At 40.8% G+C, this 22034-nt stretch overlaps 1 protein-coding gene across 2 annotated transcripts; it reads right to left on the minus strand.

The window, feature by feature from the left end:
* Positions 1 to 6987: 6987 nt before the first annotated feature.
* SYT4 (synaptotagmin 4) lies at positions 6988 to 20643 on the minus strand. 2 transcript variants are annotated; one of them, XM_087763670.1, is made up of 4 exons: positions 20270 to 20643; positions 16653 to 17461; positions 14713 to 14833; positions 6988 to 10462 (listed from the first exon to the last, which is right to left on the minus strand). In XM_087763670.1, the coding sequence occupies exons 1-4, from the start codon at positions 20301 to 20303 to the stop codon at positions 10155 to 10157; spliced, it is 1272 nt and encodes a 423-aa protein (XP_087619796.1). In that variant the 5' UTR covers positions 20304 to 20643; the 3' UTR covers positions 6988 to 10154. The 2 variants fall into 2 exon arrangements, with proteins under 2 accessions (XP_087619796.1, XP_087619795.1); XM_087763669.1 differs by having other exon boundaries at positions 16647 to 17461; positions 20270 to 20640.
* Between the last annotated feature and the right edge of the window lie 1391 nt (positions 20644 to 22034).

The following is a 22034-nucleotide window of genomic DNA, read 5'->3' on the forward strand; positions in this document are numbered from 1 at the left end:
AACAGGAAAACTACTGTACATGACATAAGAAAGAGCTGAATGTGGCCAATAGTAATGTAAGAAGCTGAGAAAAGTTGCAGATAGCATTGTGAGGAAGGGCTGGACTTCACAAATGATTAAGGGGGAGTTATAGTCAGAAATAGCTAAATTTTGCAGACAATTGAAGGAAGCACTGGAGACCTTTGCAGGAGTCCAGTTTTGCAGCACCAAGAAAAGGTACTAGTAAAACCATGTGAGGATGAGGTTACCTAGGTAAATGTATCAGAAATTCCAAATTTGGCTATGGATGTAGCAAAACTGGGACCATTGGAAATGGAGGCGAAGAGAGTAACAGAGTGTGGTGGGTTGACCTTGACTGGATGCCAGGTGCCCACCAAAGCCACTCCACTTCCTCAACTGGACAGGGGAGAGAAAATACAACAAAAGGCTTGTGGGTCGAGATAAGGACAGTGAGAGATCACTCACCAATTACCGTCATGGGCAAAACAGACTCGACTTGGGGAAAATAGTTTCATTTATTACCAATCCAATCAGAGTAGGGTAATAAGAAATAAAAACTAAATTTAAAACTTCTTCCTCCCACCTTTCCCTTCTTCCTGGACTTAACTTTACTCCTGAATTCTCTGCCTCCTCACCCACAGCAGTGCAGGGGGACCGGGAATGGGGATTGCAATCAGTTCATCACACGTTGCCTCTGCCACTCCTCAGGGGGAGGACTTCTCGCACTCTTCCCCTGTTCCAGTGTGGGGTCCCTCCCACAGCAGACAGTCCTCCATGAACGTCTCCAACATCAGTCCTTCCCATGGGCTGCAGTTCTTCATGAACTGCTCCAGTGTGGGTCCCTTCCATGGGGTGCAGTCCTTCAGAAACAGACTGCTCCAGCGTGGGTCCCCTGTGGGGTCACAAGTCCTGCCAGCAGCCTGTTCCAGCACAGGCTTCCCACAGGGTCACAGCCTCCTCTGGGCATCCACCTGTGCTGGTGTGGGGTCCTCCACAGGCTGCAGGTGGATATCTGCTCCACCGTTAACCTCCATGGGCTGCAGGGGGACAGCCTGCCTCACCATGGTCTTCACCACAGGCTGCAGGGGAATCTCTGCTCCGGTGCCTGGAGCATCTCCTCCCTCTCCTTCTTCACTGACCTTGGTGTCTGCAGAGTTATTCCTCTCACATATTCTCACTCCTCTCTCTGGCTGCAGTTGCGCAGGTTTTTTTTCCCCCTTCTTAAATATGTTATCACAGAAGGTCTACCACCGTCGCTGATGGGCTCGGCCTTGGCCAGCAGCGGGTCCATCTTGGAGCTGGCTGGCATTGGCTCTATCAGACATAGGGGAAGCTTCTAGCAGCTTCTCACAGAAGCTACCCCTGTAGGCCCCCTGCTACCAAAACCTTGCCACACAAACCCAATACACAGAGGCAGCCTGTCTGTTTGGGTGAAGACTTAGTCAAAGAAAAGGACATACCAGGGCAGCAAAAACGAGGGCTGACAAACAGAAAAAAAATAATACGTAATGCAAATACTTATTCACAAAGTGTGGAGCAGAGCAATAAACCAAACCTCTTCTTCTGACCATACCCCAGGTCAAAACTCCCCTCTTTGGTCCTTCTGACCAGGAATGAAAGCAAAGTGCTTTCCCTGGATAGTAGAAGAACACCTGAGACAAACAGAGCTTCCTGGTATCACCATATCAGTCCAGACCTGACAGCATCAGCCTTGTCCCAGGCACTTCCAAACAGCAAAGCCTTGGCAGTTATTCAGGCAATTTTTGTACATATAAAGAAATGCAATACTCAACCCTTGCAGCCCTTGTTTAAAGCAAATTCAAGACCAATCACACATAGTGAACTTCGAGTTAGAACAAATGCCCATTAACTGATGTGAATCAAAGCAGGTTAAAATAAGGGTGTATTGCTTTCATTGAGGGAATAAGGGGGGAAAAAACAACACAAATGTGTATCAGAGGCCAACTACATCTGGTTTTTGCTTGTTCTGAAGAAGTATCAGACTTCTACCTCCTTTCCTCTGCTGACAGCATTTTACTCGTGCACTTTCTTCACACTAATTTACTTATTAATAACTTTTACTGCTACTTAATATCACTTCTGATTTTAGCCTGGGATAATTCTCTATTGTTATATGCCTATTTGTAGTTCACAGCTATTTTTTTCACCATATATATCCATTGCGTCTTACAGCTCTGAGGGATTTATCTCAAGAAAATGCAGTCCCCAGAGCAGCATTATAACCCTGGAGAATGGTGAAAATAATAACTCATAACAAAAGTTAGTAGCTACTATTGATGTTGTTAAGCTTTATCCCATGCTACTGAAAGGAAAATTGAGTTTAGAATACTGTTTATTTGCCCTACAGATCAATGTACGTAGGCACCTCAGATGATGCAGATGTACAGAGGTTTCCCTGTCCCTCTCTTAATGTCCAACTAGAAACTTTCATTCACACAATCCTAAAGGCAATCTCATTTGGTGGGTGTTACTGAAATGTAATCAATATTGCTAGTGATACTGTGCAATACTTTTTACTTGTTCCATAAAACTTGTGTTTTCAGAGCCATTTAAAATATTTACAGCATCAGTCAGAGAAAATTCATGGTTATCTCTGTGATTGTCTTCAAGACTAAATTAAATCTTGCTGTCACCATACACACCCTTGGCTGGTTAGAAAAAAGAACTGTAACAGCAGTGATTTTGTTTTAAAATTATGCTTATTTTCCAGCAAGTTCAAAAGAAAATAGTCTTAACATGCCTCTTTGTGCATTTTGACCTGCTGCGTCTTGGATTTTCTACTTTTTTTCTGTATTCTGTTTTTGTTAGAACTAGAGCCTTTCATAATGCAGTATTTCTGATGTGGAGGAAAGACAGGGATCTTTTTGCAACATTAACTTATATTGCAAACACTCTAATCTATATTTGCTGATTAACTCATAATCTAGAATGCTATGACTCAGAACTGCTACACATGACTACTACCTCAGCCCTATGTGCAACCACAGCCCTAGTGAAGCTGCTTGCGATAATACAGCACTTATCTGTCACCCAGTGGGACCTTAAATTCCTGCATGTTTTACTTAAACCCAAACTCCATACCACATTGTCCACTTACAAAAATGCAAAACCACATGTCTTCTTACAGCTCAGTCACCTAAAAAAAACCCTTGAGAGACTGCCCAAAGAGGAAGAATAAGATTCAATAATGAATGAAACCTCCTTTGTCAGGACAAGAGGAAGCTGAGCATTTTCCAGTCAGGCCCAACCTGTTCTTTTAATGGCCTAAGAGCATCTTACTGTCAGAAGGATTCATAATGAGAGATCCCACTGGATCTGTAGGGTGAGTGACATCCTGCTCCCTAAAGAGAAACAGGTTAACAGTTCCAGAAACTTTACAATACCTGGGAGCTCCACGGCTGGGGCTGCTGCAGCTTCAGGTGCAGCAAGGGCACGCAGTGGTGCACGCCAACGCCTGGTCAGGTTTGCAGACTCCAGAGATGGGACACGGATGGGCTGAGGGGGGCAGGAAGCCTCGCCCTGGAGCACTTGGGGGAGTCTGTGGAGGGGCGTCTGTGGAGGGGCTCCTCTGGAGGGGCTCCTCAGGGTGCCCCGCAGCCCGGGGACTGCGAACAGAGGTGAGGCCGTCAGTGCTACCGTTCAAATAGGTGGGTGGCTGCCAACAGCCGGTGTTCTCCAAGCATGCAGCAGTAGCTCTGGGCTCTGCTGCCAATGCTGGAAGTTTCCTTTGGGTTTGGGTGGCTGCTGAGGAAGTTTGATACCTTACAGGGGAGGGCCAAGCACACCGCAGCAGAAGGGGACATGGAGTCACAGCAGCAGTTAGCATAGCACGGTGTGCTGAGGCCCAGCCCTTCACCACAGGACTGAGTAGGGCTGCTGGGAGGTTATGCAGCAATGGTCTTGGCATGCCAAGGAGCGTGCTTTGCAACACCAAATGGTGCAACACCAATGGTCTTGGCCTAGATCCAGAGAGAGCTGGGGAGGGCTCTGGCATTTGTTGGAGGGTGGCTTTCAGAGTGGGGAAAGCTGGAAGCTTGTGACTTCTGGCAACAGCCACAAGAGCAGCTGGCCCCACCTGCAACTTCAGAACAAGTACCTTGCCCTGGTCACTGAGAAGAACAAACAGGGATTTATGAGAGCCAGCTGAGTTCAAATCTTGTGTCTTCATAGAGGAGAAAAGGAGTGTGATAGTTACTGGAGACCCCCTCCACTTGGGGTTGGAGGCCCAATCTTCTGACCTGCCCTGATGACATCTTGGGAGGTCTGGTGCTTGCCATGAGGCCAGGACTCAGGATGTTGCCAAGGCTTGTTCAGCCCTCGGACTATTACAGCTCTTCCATGTGGGCATCAACAGTATTGCTGGGTAACCCAAGGCATGTCAAGAGTGACTGCAGAGCTCTGGGGGCAGGGGTAAGGCATTGGGGCCTCCTAAGTCCTGCTACTGAGGCTGAAGGACTCAAGCAGAAGTCAACTTATCTGACAGGACAACACCCGATTGTGTTGCTGGTGGTGTAATCAGAACATTCACTTCTGTAACCACAGGACATTCTCTGGTCATACACAAAGTACTTCAGACACACAATAGCAAAACTAACAGAACAATACAGAGATAACAATAAAATAGCAAAGAAAATAAGTCCTCCTTTTTCTTATTGACTGTGATTAGGTGTTGGAACAGACTGCCCAGGGAAGTGGTACAATCACAGTCCCTGGAAGTATTCACAAAACTTGTGAATGTTTTCATGGTTTAGAGGTGGACCAGGCAGTTAAGTTAACAGGTTGGACTCGATGATCTCAGAGGTCCTCTCCAACCTTAACGATTCTATGATTCTATGATTGTTTCTTCTGAACTAAAAGGTGCTGCCATGTTGCAGTGCTTCAAAGTTCCCTCAAAGCCTCTAGACCCAAAGCCATGTTGCAACAGCTTTTTAGTGATGGAAAAGAAAAGATACTATGGAGAAGCCTGTGAGAATTAGGTAGAACTTTTTGGATGAAGGTAATTGCTCAGGAGTCATCAGCAGAGCAAAGCAAGTAAGTGCCAGTACCAGTCATAGCAGCTGTAAGAGTGCCATGAGTTGTTCAGCAGCTTCATGAGACCTCATGAAGCAGAGAGCACAGAGAAGAAGGTAGAAGCTTACATGGAACATATCTGAATCTTGTTTGAGGAAAAGAAATATTGTTCACAATTATCTGTGGTTAGGCATTATTACTCTGTGTGCAGCATGTTGCTATCTGTGATTTTGTATAAATACAAGGGGCTTACACAATAGCATTATGCCTCAGGAATCACATCTCTTACAAAGAGGAGGATATCTGTAATGGCTTCCTTAAGGCCTCACGGGACTTGTCTGTTGCAGCAATTTGAGATACAAAGAGCAATCAAGGCAGTAGCCTTCAGACTTCCCTTGAGGCTCAGCTGCATTATAGTTGGAAAACCTACAGACATTCTTGATCTCTGTCCTGAAGAAGGTCCAAAATGTGACCCGTGTGAATCACCATTGTTTGAGGAGAACCATACAATGCAGGGAAGAAAAAAGAAGTGACTGCATAGGATGGAAAAGAGCAGTCTTTCACACTTGATACCTGTCTCTTGGGGACAGATTTGCCAGGGAGAATATACCAACTTATATCCATGGAAGATGTTCTGTGTCCTTCATTTGGCTAATGTGTCCTGTCATAGTTTTTATACATCGATTTCTGTGACAAGGATCAGGGATCCCTTTCAGGTAATTGGTTGTAGGATCACAATGGGAGTTATTAAATGGTGGTGTGTATCCCAGCTGCAACTACCTTCTTCCTTCCCTAGCTTTAGGTTCTATGCTGGTAAAGTACTCTAATAACCTTAGAGACCACAGCAGCAAAGTTTGTATTAGTGTATAGCATTTGAAGGAATGCTTTCTCTACCTTAACTTCCAGACTCACCTGACAAGCTGGTGCCTAACATGACTTCCTTACATCAAAGAAAGTAAGAGTGGTACAGTATGATTGTCCAAGGGATAATTTTTCTTCTGGAAAACGGAGTATCACCAGGATTCCAATAGTAATGTGACTTGCATTTCACTTCCCCCACCTAATATGCTAGAATTCATTCTTATTTACATCTGTATATCAGTACCTGTAGGGCCTATTGTTGTGGTTTAACCCCAGCCAGCAACTATGCACCACACAGCCGCTCACTCACTCCCCCCCAGTGGGGTGGGGGAGAGAATTGGAAGGGTGAAAGTCAGACAACTCCTGGGTTGAGATAAGAACAGTTTAATAATTAAAGTAAAATAAAATAGAATGATAGTAGTAGTAGTAATAATAACAATAATAATAATATAATACAATAATAATATACAAAGCAAGTGATAAACGACACAATTGCTCACCACCCCCTGACTGATGCCCAGCCTGTTCCCGAGCAGCAATCCCTTCCCCCCCGGCCAACTCGCCCCAGTTATATACTGAGCATGACGTCATACGGTATGGAATAGCCCTGTGGCCAGTCTGGGTCAGCTGTCCTGGCTGTGCCCCCTCCCAGCTTCTTGTGCGCCACGCAGAGCATGGGAAGCTGAAAAGTCCTTGACTGGTGTAAGCACTACTTAGCAACAACTAAAACATCAGGGTGTTATCAACATTATTCTCATCCTAAATCCAAAACACAGCACTATACCAGCTACTAAGAAGAAAATTAACTCTATCCCAGCTGAAACCAGGACACCTATGTAGGGCTCAGATTTTCTGTCATGGGCCATGTCTCAGGTTCTAGCCTGAGTGTAGAGTACAATTCAAGACAAATGTAGGTATGCAACAAGCTACGAATAAAGAACATGTGATATGCCTGGGCAGTATTTGGCAGAACAAGTCTAATCCACCTCTGTGAGAAGAGGAAGACTTTGCAAGGCAAATGTTTTTTGATAGAAGCATGAGAGAGTAGACCATGAATACAAACAATAGCAGAAATCTCTGGAGAAGATACATTGGTGGGATAATTGTTTTGGGATGGGATGAACAAAAGCAGCAGTTTATTCTTGTCTTACACACATGGCACAACATACAAAACCAGCACAAATAACTTACAAAATCTCATACACCATGCTTCCTCTCAAATAGCTTCTATTAAGTTACAACACCATAACGAATCAGGTATTTAGTTATGACAGATTTCCAGACATGGATAATCTCCCATTCAAGGAGTTATTATTTTTGTAAGCTACTTAGACAAACATCATTTTTTTACATGTTTAATACAGTACAGTATCCTTAACAGAGTTCAAGATGGTCACAATGAGAATTGAATACTTTATAAAACAGCAGAATTTCTCATCTTGGTACAGGTCTACATTCGCTTCTGCCTTGTTTTGTTTACAGATGTGTTACAAGTCATCTTTACTCAACTTTCCAAGCTAAACATTGCTTTAAATGAAAAACAGAATTCTATTATTTACAGGGTTTTTTTAAGATTTAATAAAAGCATCTTTGCTTCCCTTTCCCATTCCTACCCCCTGCCCCTACCAACAACTGCCATTTAGCTGGTAGAAATATTAACCCTCAAGCTGCTATAGAAACTTCAAAAAAAAAATTGATGACAACTTGTTGGATGCAAAATGAAAGATGTTCACAGCCCATCATTAATTCAAAGAAGTGGATTTTTTTTCTTCTAATGTCAGAATTTGTGTCCAGTGAAGACATGACTCCTGTCATCTGATTTTTAGAGATAATCTACTACTTATGGGCCAATATACAAAACTTCCATTTTTTTTAACTACAAGCTGTCCCACTCTCTTTCATGCAATCACTTTCAGTATAAAGTTCTTTCCTTGCTAGAAATCGTATCAACTCTGGTTGTGTGGTACTGACTTAAATTCTCTCAGCCTCCATCAGATCAGTGTCTCCCCTTATCCATGGTCCCATTGATATTGCTGGGTTGATTCACAAGAAGAGTTTTGCTCTGTGATTGATTGCACTTCAAACCCCACTGAAGCCTGTGGGCATCTTTCCTCTGACTTCATGGCTTTGGGTTAGCTCTGCTTGAATGTAGCTGGCAAACTCTAGCCCTTAAGCAATTAATCAACTTTCTAAAGAAATAAGCAAAAAAGATTCCTTTACACATACAATATGCAGTTTTTTTACATTGAGCATTATCATAAAAAGTATGATGTTTATGTTATTTTGAAAATGTATTTTTACAGAACTTTATAAACACTGTTATATTAAACACATTCTCAAAAACTGGAGAAAATATCGACACAAAACCTGGAAGACCCTCAACAGAATTCTTCCAGTACTATTTATCTACTTGCATATTTCATATTTCAATGTCCTTTACTGCAAACATAATTTGGCCATAGGACAACTGGTGAAGTCAACAACAAATCTCTAACAGTTTTGAATAAGACCTGGATCTGTTGTTTAATGAAAGTAATTTGACATCCAATGTATGGGTTTTTTTTACCTGGCATGCCCATTCTGTTACCTTTACTCCCATTGAGCAATACCTTAATTCCCAAATAGTCTCTTTCACTTCAGTGGGATTACACATGATAAAATGATGTATGCAAAAATACTGAAAATGGTTTTCCACTTTTTAAATCCTTCTTATGTCAATAACTAACATCATTATATTCTTCTTTATATATATTGTAACTGAAAATGATGTAAGAGTAATATTTGCAAACACTTCTGTATCAGAAATCAGTGTAAAAACTTTAGGAAATAATCTGCTTATAGTTGTGCTGTAGTTCTGACAGCCTAAAAATCTATCTATCTATCTGGTGTGACCAAGAGTAAATTTCATAGGTCTAAATGCTTTATTTATATACTTGTTTATGCTACACTTGATACTTCCCCAGCCCGGCACACTTTAAGTTTAAACATACGTATGTCACACTAACATGAAATCAGGATGTTATTTTCCCTTACCACCACCAATTTTCGGTACAATCAGTAATGGATATTAATGCATATAATCTAAGTGAAATGCACTTTTCAAGTACTTTGTCTAACATAATATTGGATAAATTATAATGTGAACTTGGTTTCCTATCCTGCAAAAGTTTAAAAATGCATTAGACTTTGAATATTGGGAGTAGTCTTACTGAGTGTAATGACATTACTCACAGTTCAGGAAGTTAAACAGCAGAATAAGGTTTTGTTCTCTGTCTCACTATTTTGTTTGTTCTTTAATGAAACAAAAGAAGAAACAAATTTTCTTTAAGTATTACTGAATGGCTTAAAATATAATTGGTGAAAGGTCATTGACTGTAATGTCCTGTATGTTACCTCACCTCAATAGAAATGTTTTCCCATGGCTTGAAATGCTTAAAGTGTAATCCTTGCTAGAGGGAAAAAAGCAAGCCATATCTAATCCCAAATTCTAGCTATACTGTAACATGTGCAGTCATCTGTAAAGGAGCCCTTTTAAAAAAACAATGTATGTTAACTTGCACAACGATTTGTAGATTGTATCTATTTCAGTCACTGTAATAAAACAAGTTACTTATATACCTATTAAAAAATCCCAGTGTAAATAATTATACAGTATTTCCACACATAAAACAACTAGTTGCACATGATGTGATATGTAAAGCAAATTGCTGAAAATCTCTTCAGTCTTTGGGATGATCAAAGTATAAATAACCAAAACTTACAAAGAATGATTGAATTTTCATAAAAGAAGGTTTTTGATGGAGGGGAAGAAGGAATTCATCACCCTCATTCCCCATGGCTTTTACAGACTCAGCCCCTTCCCCCGATAAACCATAGGTGTTTTTTTAGATCTAGTGATATATTTTAATGAGGTTATCATCTTATGTATAACAGTACTAATAAGGTTTCCAGTGACTTTTTCAAAAAACATAGTCTGTTCTTATTTAAGTTTATAGTGCTTCAGAAGTTCCAGGGTATTTAAACTCCAGAAGAATATAAATGTGATCCAACTATGTTAAAGACTAATGAAATAGAAATGCCTTTATTTACTGTGAAAATTTAGTTACCTTCTGTTCTGATAATTCAATCCAATTTTTATTCCCTCACCCCCCAAAAAAGTCTTGTAGTTACAAGCCTGTAATTATACATAGCAAAGAAAGAAAACTGCTCCTTGCCTATGGAAATATATATAGTTTTTCAAGTTCCAGCCCCTCTCTAAGCTGTTAAACATCACACAACATATGCCATTTGGCAATTTGTCTCCTAGGATATTCACAAATTTCTTTCCAGTGCTCTCCACCTGTTCCTTCTGCTGAAGATCCCAAGGTTAACCAGCCAATGACCTCATTCCTTGCCCCCCTATCTGAATCTAAAACCAAAAATTCAATGCTGATATCATCAAGGCCCTCACAAGGAATGTCAAAGACAAACAATTCATTGAACACTGCATTGGGGGTGCATTTCTTCACATGGGTTTTCTTTTTAGAAATTCTCTTCTTAGCATGGTACAGATTCACTTTGACATAAGGGTCTGCAATGAAAAGAAAGAACACAGATCAGCTATTGAACAGTGTTGTTTAGAAATTCCTTGACTTAGTTAATGGTAAATTTCATAACTTAACAACCTGATTACAACAGGGAGATGTTTCAAGTTATTAAAGATGATTCATCTCATCCAATTTTTGTGTTTACATCTGAATTAGCCCCTTTAAGCTCCCTTTATGTTCACCAAAGATGTAATCAAGATAGTCAGTGAGGTTTAGGGTGTGATTCATTTGATCAAATACAGATGTCTCTTTCCTGAGATGAATCCTGCCCTGTAGTCCATTAATGCTAATAACTTCTTTCCTGCATGCAAAAGTGCTATAAAAGTACACAAAATTCTAATGGACTCTGACAAATATGTATCACTACATATTTATGTGTAACAGAAATCTGCTTTTCACACATTCTACCAGTAGGGGATAATGATTAGCGTTAATAAGACTCATGCAAAGAAAAACCTCAGAAAGGAGAGAATAAGCTTATGCTGAGAGAATGGATGAACGGATGCGATTCATTTCTGTTGTGGTTCTACCAAAGTCAATTAGCTTGATTAAATTGCTCTCATCAATTTTTATTGAACAAATTTAACACTAAACTTTAAATGTAAGGGTACGTTTGTTGTTAGGATATGTACTTGACTTTATGTCTGTGCTGTACTACTATTGAAGAAGAGAAGGGAAAATGTCCATATTTTTAGCTGTCAACCAACTTTAAGTGTTTGCATTCCTCATAATTATTCAACTGTTGCAATATTCCTTTGCTATTGTCTTCAACAATGGCTATATTTCTTCCTTCAGAAGAATTCTAGAGAACTCTTTAAAAATCATCCCTTTTAAGTACCTTGGCATTTATTTCAGTGCAAATGTGGGCCTGTTTCCAAATTCTCATGTTGCATAGATGTAGTACAAAATCCTTTCTATTGAACTCAGTCAAACAAGATAGTCTATGCAAACAATCAGCTCATAAACATCAAGAATAGCTGAATACTTTTTTAACAAAGTAAAATCAAAACTGAACCATATTTAGAAATTCTGTGCCAAAGTTATCAGACTGAAATGGTCAGATGATGAAAAGGTTTTTGTTTCCTTGAACTGACAACAGTTTAACAGGAGTAAGGTATGATAGAATACATCTTCACTTTCATGCTCTATCAACATAACAAACATTTTAAAAATAGGGTTTAATGTAATTAAAATGTTCATTGGCTTTAAAATGAATATATGCCACACAAGCATTAAAAATATCAGAATCAATATCCATCAGTGGATTCACGCTGTTCATTTCTGTTTAAAGGACATTTTCTGACTGTTACTTCTGGCCAGCTACCAGATAAGGCTAGGATGTTCCTCTTGATTTTATTAGGTCTATTAGGAGACCTCAACACTAGTGATCAAGGAAACCAAGGAAGTTGTGGGTATGGAACAGCTTCTGAGTAAAAAAGTTCCCATCTTCCTAAGGAGACTGAGTTATCCAATTGTTTAGCTGACCCCACAGAAACACCATTTTGCCCTCTTCCTTTTCCAAGATTTATGGTGGGCTGAGGAGAACATCACAGAGGAAATAAGGACTGTTGTGAGTGCAGTATGTTACTGACACCCAAATACTTACTGAACCCGGCCTTGCTGATGAACAGCAAATAATGAAGAACTGTCTAAATGAACTACGTGTCCAGGTGTAATATGGCTGCCTGCATCTCTTAGAAATGTTATATTCCTATTGCAGTTAACTAGATTGTGCTGAGAGAAGCAGAAAGAGCAAACAAAATTTATAGCTTTACTCCTAAGAGGTATAGTAAACAAATGTGTAGTTTGGATGTGCTATAGGGTCCAGGTGACTGCTGAGACTAGGAGGGCTTTTGTTTTCAAGTTATTTTCCCACCTAGGTGAACCTCAGCCAGACTTGGTCTGTTGAGATCAGTTTGCTGTCATGCTGTCTTCATGAAACCTCCACTATCTGCTGTGACTTAGGGGTTGATTATTAAAAGTACATATGCTCTCTTATAGTGGATTAAACTGTTAGGCTCCATTTATATCCTTTCTCCTTATGATATGTGAATAAAATTGAGATCAGAAGTAGGATTTCAATGGAACTCCACTATGTAAATGGGAGTTATCCATAGCTTTGCTGTATTGGATCCATGATGGATTAACTTTCTAGGTAATGAGAAGTAGAAAGACTGTATTATTGGCTGTAGTAATTATGATTCAGTGGTTCCCAAAACTAGTTCTTTTCAAAAAAATCCTGTGAAATGAAAGAGTATCAGTCCTATACAGAATCAACAGCAGATGTGCTACTGTTGGTATAGTCCTTTGTTGTGTACTGTTCTTTTTGTATGGTTCTCTTATCCTTAGTATACTGTACATTAAATTTTATTCTGTTGTTATGTTATGTAGCATTAATGTGCATCTAGGTGCATTTCTAATATTGGCTTCAAAGGAGGTTCCACTGAATGCAAAATGGCACAACAAGACCAGGAAAAGGGAGTGCAAAAACTGCTCCTTCTTAGTGCACCCCAAGTACAGCGCATGATAAAGCATGGGTGTTATGTTACAGCCTGCTTCCAGCACTGGCATAGTTCACCTTTTCACCTTGCCAAATAAATGTTAGTGCTCAGTGGGCCAAATTCAGATGTAACTGGTTTCTTTTCTTGGTGCTAAGCTGAAATAAACCATATGATGATCTCACTCAATACTGATCTTCTATAAATAAACTGGGTTTTGTCATAAATAACAGCTTTTAGTACCTGCAAACAACATCCCATACTTATGGCAGATGGGTTCTGTTCAAGACAATCACAAAACTCATTGGTTTCCGCTGCTAACAGATGTCATGCTTTTTTAACATGTGATTGAAGAACAAATTTGTAAAATACATACCCTGGAAAATAAAGTATTGACCTAGATACGAATAAAATTAATAAACTGCAAATAATAGAGACAACATTTCTGCATTTATGGGCTATTTTTAGTCTTTGAAATGCCACATTTCATAGAATCATAGAATGCTTTGGGATGGAAGGGACCTTTAAAGGTCATCCCCCCTGCAATTGGCAGGGACATCTACAACTAGATCAGGTTGCTCAGAGCCCCATCCAGCCTGACCTTGAATGTTTCCAGGGATGGGGCATCTACCACCTCTCTGGGCAACCCATTCCAGTGTTTCACCACCCTCACTGTAAAAAATTTCTTCCTTACATCTAGTCTGAATCTACCCTCTTTTAGTTTAAAACCATTACCCCTTGTCCTATCGCTATTGGCCCTGCTAAAAAGTCTGTCCCCATCTTTCTTATAAGCCCCCTTTAAGTATTGAAAGGCCGCAATAAGGTCTCCCCGCAGCCTTCTCTTCTCCAGGCTGAACAACCCCAGCTCTTTCAGCCTTTCCTCATAGCAGAGGTGCTCCATCCCTCTGATCATTTTTGTGTCCCTCCTCTGGACCTGCTCCAACAGGTCCATGTCCTTCCTGTGCTGAGGACTCCAGAGCTGGATGCAGTACTCCAGGTGGGGTCTCACAAGACCAGAGCAGAGGGGCAGAATCACCTCCCTCGACCTGCTGGCCATGCTTCTTTTGATGCAGCCCAGGATACAGTTGGCTTTCTGGGCTGCAAGCGCACATTGCCGGCTCATGTCCAGCTTTTCACCCACCAGTACTCTCAAGTCCTTCTCGGCAGGGCTGCTCTCAATCCCTTCATCCCCCAGCCTGTATTGATACAGGGGATTGCCCCTGACCCAGGTGAAGGGCCTTGCAATTGGCCTTGTTGAACCTCATGAGGTTCCCATGGGCCCGCTTCTCTAGCCTGTCCAGGTCCCTCTGGATGGCATCCCGTCCCTCAGGCGTGTCAACCGCACCACTCAGCTTGGTGTCGTCAGCAAACTTGTTGAGAGTGCACTCGATCCCGCTATGTCATTGATGAAGATATTAAACAGTACTGGCCCCAGAACGGACCCCTGAGGGACACCACTCATCGCTGATCTCCATCTGGACATTGAGCTGTTGACCACTACTGTCTGGATGTGACCATACAACCAATTCCTCATCCACCGAACAGTCCATCCATCATATCCATATCTCTCCAATTTAGAGAGAAGGATGTTGTGGGGGACTGTGTCAAAGGCCTTACAGAAGTCCAGATAGATGACATCCGTAGCTCTTCCCTCGTCCATTGATGTAGTCACTTTTAGCTGTCTTCTGTCTGTTTGTTTTATATTCCTAGGCCATATTCATTAGTAAAACCATTACCTGATAATCCTGACACATCAGATTTAGGTAGATGCCTGGCTTTTAAAACAACCACAGTGAGTGTGCTTGTTGTAGACTGATAACAGAGAGAGATCAGCAATTCTCCACGCCCAGATGATTTCTGAGGAAATGAAATAAAAAAAGAAATAAGACTATTTATAACCAATTATATCAACCAAGCTTTAAACCAGAATTAAGAAGATTTATGAAATGTCACATAACTGTATGTTCTGAAATGGTGTAAAAGGCTATAACTTATGGAGCTATGCTGCTTTACATAGCAAATATAATTTCCCTCTACTGTAGTTATATGACTCTTCTTATGGTTGGTTATTAGACTGAACAAAAATAAATAATAAGTGAAAATATAGGTTGACATGACATCATTAACTTCAGAAATTAGAAATGAAATCCTACATCCTGAGAAAAAAATCTCAGTGAACAAAAAATATCTTAAGCAAAACAAAATTCCACAAAGATATACTGAAAAAAATGTGAATAAAGGTAAATAAAAAAAATCTTCAGTAAAATGTTTTTAGACAGGAAGGATTCAAACAGTTAGTGAATTCTCATCCCTGACGCTTTCAAAAGTAGTATAATACACATGAAATACAGAAATAAATATGAGATCAAAGACTGTCTCTGTGATTATTAGATTTGAATTTGCAGGAGCAGTTTATTTCACAGAAAGGAGGAAGGCAAGGGAAACAAGCAAAAATAATACCTTATATACCAGAAAACCCAATAAGTTATCAACAAAATATCAGTGACATAATTATAGTTGTAATATAGCGATAGAATTGCAAAATAACAGTATTAGTTATAGGTATGTTGTCTGGTAGACACTTATTTGATTTGGCAGCATGCTTGCTCTTTGAAAACAATCAAATTGAAAGTCAATACACATTCCACTTCCTTAGTAGAGATTAAGAGATGTGTGTGTGATGCATGTGCATTTCTGTGGTTCAGCTGTGATGGTTACAAATGATCTTTACATTCTGAAATGAGACAAAATGATATGAAATATTTTTAGCCCACTTCAGTGAAGTCAGTATGTTTTGTCATTGACTTCGGTAAGGCTTTGGCTTCTCCCTCGTGTCTTATTATCCTTAGTAGAGCTGCAGCCTGTGTCACAATTCTTGAGTAGTAGAAGGTAGTAACAGAACTGAAGTGCAAGAACATACTACTGCATCAATGACACGGTCTCAAACAGCTTCCAATTCCTTAACTAAAGACTACCTGCATACTTTAAGAATCTGCTATAAAACCCATGTAGTTGAAGTGAAAGATTTACATTGACTTCAATAAACTTTAAGAAAGAATGATTTCAAACAGAAAAAGGAAGGGAGAAGAAAGGGAATAATATAGAGATCTTTACATTCTTTCCTTGTAAAGTAAATCAATGTGGATTGAGACCACTTGACCTGCTGAATACAAGTGTACTTTCTACTATATATGCTGCTGAACCTTGACTGGTCTGGAAGCCCTTACCTCAAACAGACACCTCTGCTTCTCTAAATGTCAAAACACGCCTACCCAAATAGCTTAGACAGCTCAAAAGCTGCAGTCGACTGAAGGAACAGCAGAGCACTGACACCAGAGAAGCCCAGGAGCAGAATGAGCTCCCTGAGGAGAGGTTGCAGCTCGTATATCCCAGGCCCTGCCCATGGGTAAATGGGTCCACTCAAACCTGCTGGACCAGCTGGACAAGCAAGTAGAGTTTAGGACATTAGCAATTTTTTGCAACATGCTCATTGTAATGTTCTTTTATTACATTTGTGTAATTGCTTCCTCTTACTGCCATTATGAAAGCATCTCAATGACTTGCATGATGAGCTTGTTCCCTTTTCTTTCCAAGATGCTAGCAGCATTACACAAGAAACATAGCTAACACTAGCACAACACTTTTAAAGTTTAAATAAAAAATATGTTACCCTAACATTTCTTTTGATGATCTCTCTGTCCATTAGCAGCCTTCCTTCTGACAGTTCAATTCCTGTGAGGGGAATGAGGACTTCTCCAATGACATCATCTCTGGAAAACCTGTCAAAGCTCAAGATCATAAAGTGAAGTGTTAAGTCTTGAATTTGGCTATAGGGGATCCCATAAAACGTGAAGGTCTCATCGAAAGCTGGATCTAAGGTTTTTCTCAGCACTCTGGTTTTCACCTTGTGCTTTTTCTCAGGCAGGATTGTCATTTTGATGTAGGGATCAGAAGTCATTGACTGTTCATCCATTGCTGGCAGCCCACATGCTTCTTTGATGTTCACTACAAATGCCTTTTTCTCAAAGTTGTACTCTAAGGAGAAAAAGAGAGTTCCTAGCTTGTCTTGTTTATCTTCAGATGACAGGGAAGTGATGGATTTTAAACTATCAGGGGATACTGAATCTTTCTTCCTTTCTGCAAAGTGCTTAGGAGACAAATTTTCAAGATCTGGAGAGCTCTGGATTTTAGGGGTTGTTTTGGGGAAGTTGCCATTTAGATCTCTCTTCTCCAGGTCAAGATGGAGAGAATTCTTTGGCATCGCTGATTTGTTCTTTGCTTCATTTTTATCATCTGCTCCAAATTTCTTCTTACTGTTGAGATTCTCAGGGTAAATATCAACCCCCTTCAGAACATGGACAAACTTATATGGAGGGGTCTTATTGGATTTGGAAGATTTACGTTGGCAGCAGATCCAAGCAAAAAGGGAGACAGAGAAGACAAGGCCAAATGCACTAAAGATCCCAACCACTGTAGGAATTTCATCTGAAAATCAAATAAATAGCAACAAGCACATAAGCAGCAATGCCTTTGACTCTGTGTGATATTTAATAAAGTAATAATTTAATAAAACAAACTGATAGGGGATGGTAATAGCAGCAGGATCGACAGACTGAAAGTGCTTTGCATTGTACATATTGCTCGCCACCTGCAGGCTTGAATGTGTAGTCCCATGCTAAGGCACGCTTGTTATGTTAGCATTTTTCCATACACGGAGTGGGAGGAAAATACTATTCACATCCTAATAGTAATAACCATTAGCAATTGCTCGACTATCTCATCCCTCTGTGTGTAGTTTCTGAGTTTATATATCTGTGAGTAATACCAGCTCTCAGGAGGCTTCAGCTTTGAGATCATGGAGCTTTGTTGGTTAGATAAAACAGATTCTGAAATATCCATTACTTACAGATACATCGTCTGCTTTTCACACTGTTTCCTAGAATACTTTGAACACTCAATTAACTCATTTTTTATGGTCTGATCCCATAATTGCCTGGAGGTATCTCTTGAACGAATGGAGTTTAATTGGAGGTTATGACACTCAAAGTTTCAATGGGATTTTCAATACTTTGCTGGAGAAGTCTATCAAGAAAATTTAGAATAAATATATACCAAGTGTCTTTTCCAGATGGATGTGACATTGGACAGTCACATGTGAGTCTAAAGCTGAAAAAACTATTAAGTGTGTCATTGATAACCCCTAAGGTTTGCATTTAAGACACTATGAATCAAAGCTATGGGGAGTTTACAGGATGGGTCACTACTTTTTAGGAGTATATAAGAAAAACATTCAAACATAATTCTCTTCTGCCTTAATACGAATCCTATACTTAAACTGAATAAAGAGAAAAACTGAGCAAGTGTTACAACCTCAATTGTCATGTGGATATATTAGTTACATATAGAGTATCATTAGCCCTTCAAAGCATGCATCGAAGGGGTAAATGAGCACAACTAATTGGAAATCCAATTTTGCCCATAAGTAACATTACTAAGTGAGTTTAAACCTCCCACAATGTAGCAATCAGAGCTTAATCTTTATTCCCTGCAACAGTGGAAGACCAGTACAATATTAATGGAATGACATTGTTTATGCATAAAAGCAATTGTGTAACAGTTCTGGTTCTCTCGTAAATGATTAGCAGATTGTTCTGGATGAGAAAAGCAAAACTATCCCCCTCTATGTATTACTAAATCAGCTTCATTCAGGTAAAAGCTGGGTAGATAGATGTGCTGCCACTCTACTTTTGCTTTTTAGTGGGATGATTCAAAAAAATCCACAACAATACTATCAGAGCAAAGTAGGACATAATGTTCCAGCACAGAAAGGATCAGGCCTGGCTATTAATTTCTTCTGACAATATTCATGTCACTTTCCCTTCACCTACAAGCTGTATCAGTCTACATATTTCATTGTAAGAACTTAATGAAATGACTGAAAATTACATACATAACCAAAAAGTATTTTCTCTAAGTTAAGCATGTGGCTCTGAGTTTCAAGAATTCTCTGGGCTGCATAAATTTAAATATACATGGTATAAAGGTAGAAAGCAAGAAGTAACTGAAAACTAATCAGAATACTTTAATAGCTTTTAAGAATGATTTGCACATTTACAATACTTTTTCATGAGATGACAGACTTCTTATAGTAATGGCTATTATGCTGTATTTTAATTCTACAATTTCTGAAAGGAGTGGTAGAATCAATATGATGTTTAAAATACTAATTATCTTTCTTAAATAAGTAATTAGATAAGCATGATGTCACAAGTGTGGTTAGAAACATCAAGTGGGTGGGGTAGGAAAGAAGATGAAATGGTAACTAAAATGGTTTTATACTTACAGCTAATTATGTTGCAACCTGAATTTCTTGCTGTTGTCATAATGTAAATCAATTGGTTAACATTCAAGGCAATGTATTAATAGGAAACCACCTATTGGTTCTGGGAGAAGTTATTATCTTGGTTACATGATATAAATCTGGAGTCACTTCACTTAAGTCAATGGAATGATCCTTGAATTAAACCACTGCTAAAGCAAATATAATCTAGGCTAGAGTCAATATTTGTAAAGCAGAGTTCAGAAACATTTCTACTTACTGCTTTTATGAGTAAAGCTATTTATGTATCTATTTTATAAATGCACATATATGACTGTTTCTGAAACTTCTGGTATCACAGCTAACCACCCTACATCCAGTGCATAGAAATGACAAAACTGAAAAGTTAATTGTTATCATTGCTATTCTCAGTGAAACCAGATTGATCAAGATGCAGCTGTTTAGCTAAAAACACTGGGATCCTATATTTTCATCTTCCTAGCAATGTCCTTTACAAGACTACGTTTCACTTTAACTAACGCTTAACAAATCTTTCTCTACAACAAGAAAAAAGGAATGACAATTATTCCAAGAACAGCTTGAACAAAGATTTTCTCTGTGGCATGGGATTCATATACATCATTTAACTGTGAAGCCACACTACTTTAACCAAGACAGAGAAAACAACCCCAAACCTCTCTCCTATGAAAATGGACCTACACAGACCTCTTCATCTCTCCCGTTGCTTTACCGGGGGGAATGGTTAGGGAGGAAGGAAGCGAAAGAAGGGAAAGAGAGCAAATTCACACAACTTCTGAGATCGAAGAGCACTGGGGGAAATCAGGTTCCTCCCAACAAGCTGCGTGCTGGGAGGCGCAGGGTGGCTCAGCAGAGGCTGCCTGCCTGCGCTCCTCCCGGGAAGGGGAGAAGCCTCCAGCCCCGCGGGCGGGGAGTTGGGGCCGGGACGCGCTTACCGAACTGCTGTCGGCTGGCCGCGATCGGAGCCATGTTGGCGGCGTGCGCTGTCCGCGGTGCTGGAGCCGCTGTCCGCGGTTCTGGAGACGGCGTCCGGGGCGCGGGAGCCGCGGTCCGGGGTGCGGGAGCCGCCTCCCCGGGTACCGAGCGACTTGCCCGGAGCGCCGAACGCGCTGCCCTGCTGTGCCCCGGCTCTCCGCTCTCACAGCGCCCGGGCAACCGTCTTTTCCAACGTGTTTGGTTTTTTTTTTAAAGAAAACAACAAAAAAACCAAAACCCGAGCGGTCTACGAGCGGTGGGGAAGGTGGAGGAGGAGGCTGCGAGGAGGCTGGAGGAGAGGGGGGAGGGGAAGCTTCGGTCCTCCCCTTTACACACTGATTTGCAACCCCCTTCCTGTTTTGGCTCTTCTGAGTATCTCTGCTCTGAGACTGAAGACGTGGTTGAAACCCAAATTGACGCAATCCTGACGCTACAGGGCTGAAATCAGCACCTTTCCCACCTCCCATCCCCCCTCCCCAACCACCACACCCTCCCTCTCTCTCTCTCTCTCTCCCTCCCCCCCATCCTCTTTCTGGGGATTGAACACATACTCATCAATTATTTTAACTGCAGGATATGAGCTCCCATCCTCCATCGGACACAGACAGTGAAATGCTAATGTCTGTGATTCAGTGCACCCTGTGTAATACATGGGTGTGTCTATTTTGCTGGGTAAGATTTATTTATTTGCTTATTTATCTATCAGCTGGACAGGCTACAACAACGTGAAGGAGATGCCAACTGAGATGGTCCAGACACCTTGGCTCCAATTGCAACGCACGCATTTCTTCTATGACTGACGTGATATGCTTACTGGATTTGAATCATGAAAACTCCTGATGTGCCTTCTCCCTGTCCCTCCTCCCTGCTTCTTCCCACCATCCACCCCCACAAAAACATTCAGCCCCCACTTTGGAAATCCTCTTGACCTTCCTGTAGGTATAGGAAAGATCTGGATCTACCTACATACTTCTGGATTTTGCCAGGTTTAGATGTCTGTCTCCCAGTCTGGACTGAGAACATGAGCAGGAGGCTGGCAGGCAGGAGGAATGGGGGGAAACAGAGCAAGAAAGCAGGGCTGCCTGTAATTAGAACTGCTACAGCGTATAATAAACCAAGCTAAATCCTGGTGCAGCAGGGCTGCAAAAGTCAGCACCTGGCACCTGACTCCTCCTGGATTCAGAAGGAATCATAGCAGCCAAGTTTGGAGCCCAACTGCTAATTCTGCTGCATAAATGGGAAACAGGTGTTGTTGCTCTTCTAAATAACAAAATCCAGATGCAGGCATCGTCTGGCATGACCCTGCTCCATGATGGGCCACTTGGAAGCTAGTATGTCTTGGCCCACTTTAAAGCATGTTCTTGCTTCACAGTGAAGCCAGTGAAGCTCCTTGGATTTCAGAAAAATTAAAATAGGAAGGCCACGGAATCATGGCAAGCAAGTGTCAATACATAGCCGAATGAAAAACACAGCTGGATTACCCTGAGAGTTGAAAATATATTGGTTAATATTGTTTATGCTTATCTGCTTCTGTTACACCTTCAGCAACTTGGCCTTGGTATGCACCTGCACAGCTCTTCCAGGAACAGCCATATCCACTACCCCAGTCTTCATTACATACCATCCCATTTAATCAAACACAGAGAATAGCTTGCCACCACTGTTCCTTTTACAAATACCTGGACAACAATGAACTCAGGTATTAGAAGACTGCAGAAACTGTTG

Source organism: Nipponia nippon, unplaced genomic scaffold, assembly GCF_047370975.1.
Source record: "Nipponia nippon isolate SJK-2023a ecotype South Korea unplaced genomic scaffold, ASM4737097v1 scaffold_29, whole genome shotgun sequence".
NCBI classification, from domain to species: domain Eukaryota; kingdom Metazoa; phylum Chordata; class Aves; order Pelecaniformes; family Threskiornithidae; genus Nipponia; species Nipponia nippon.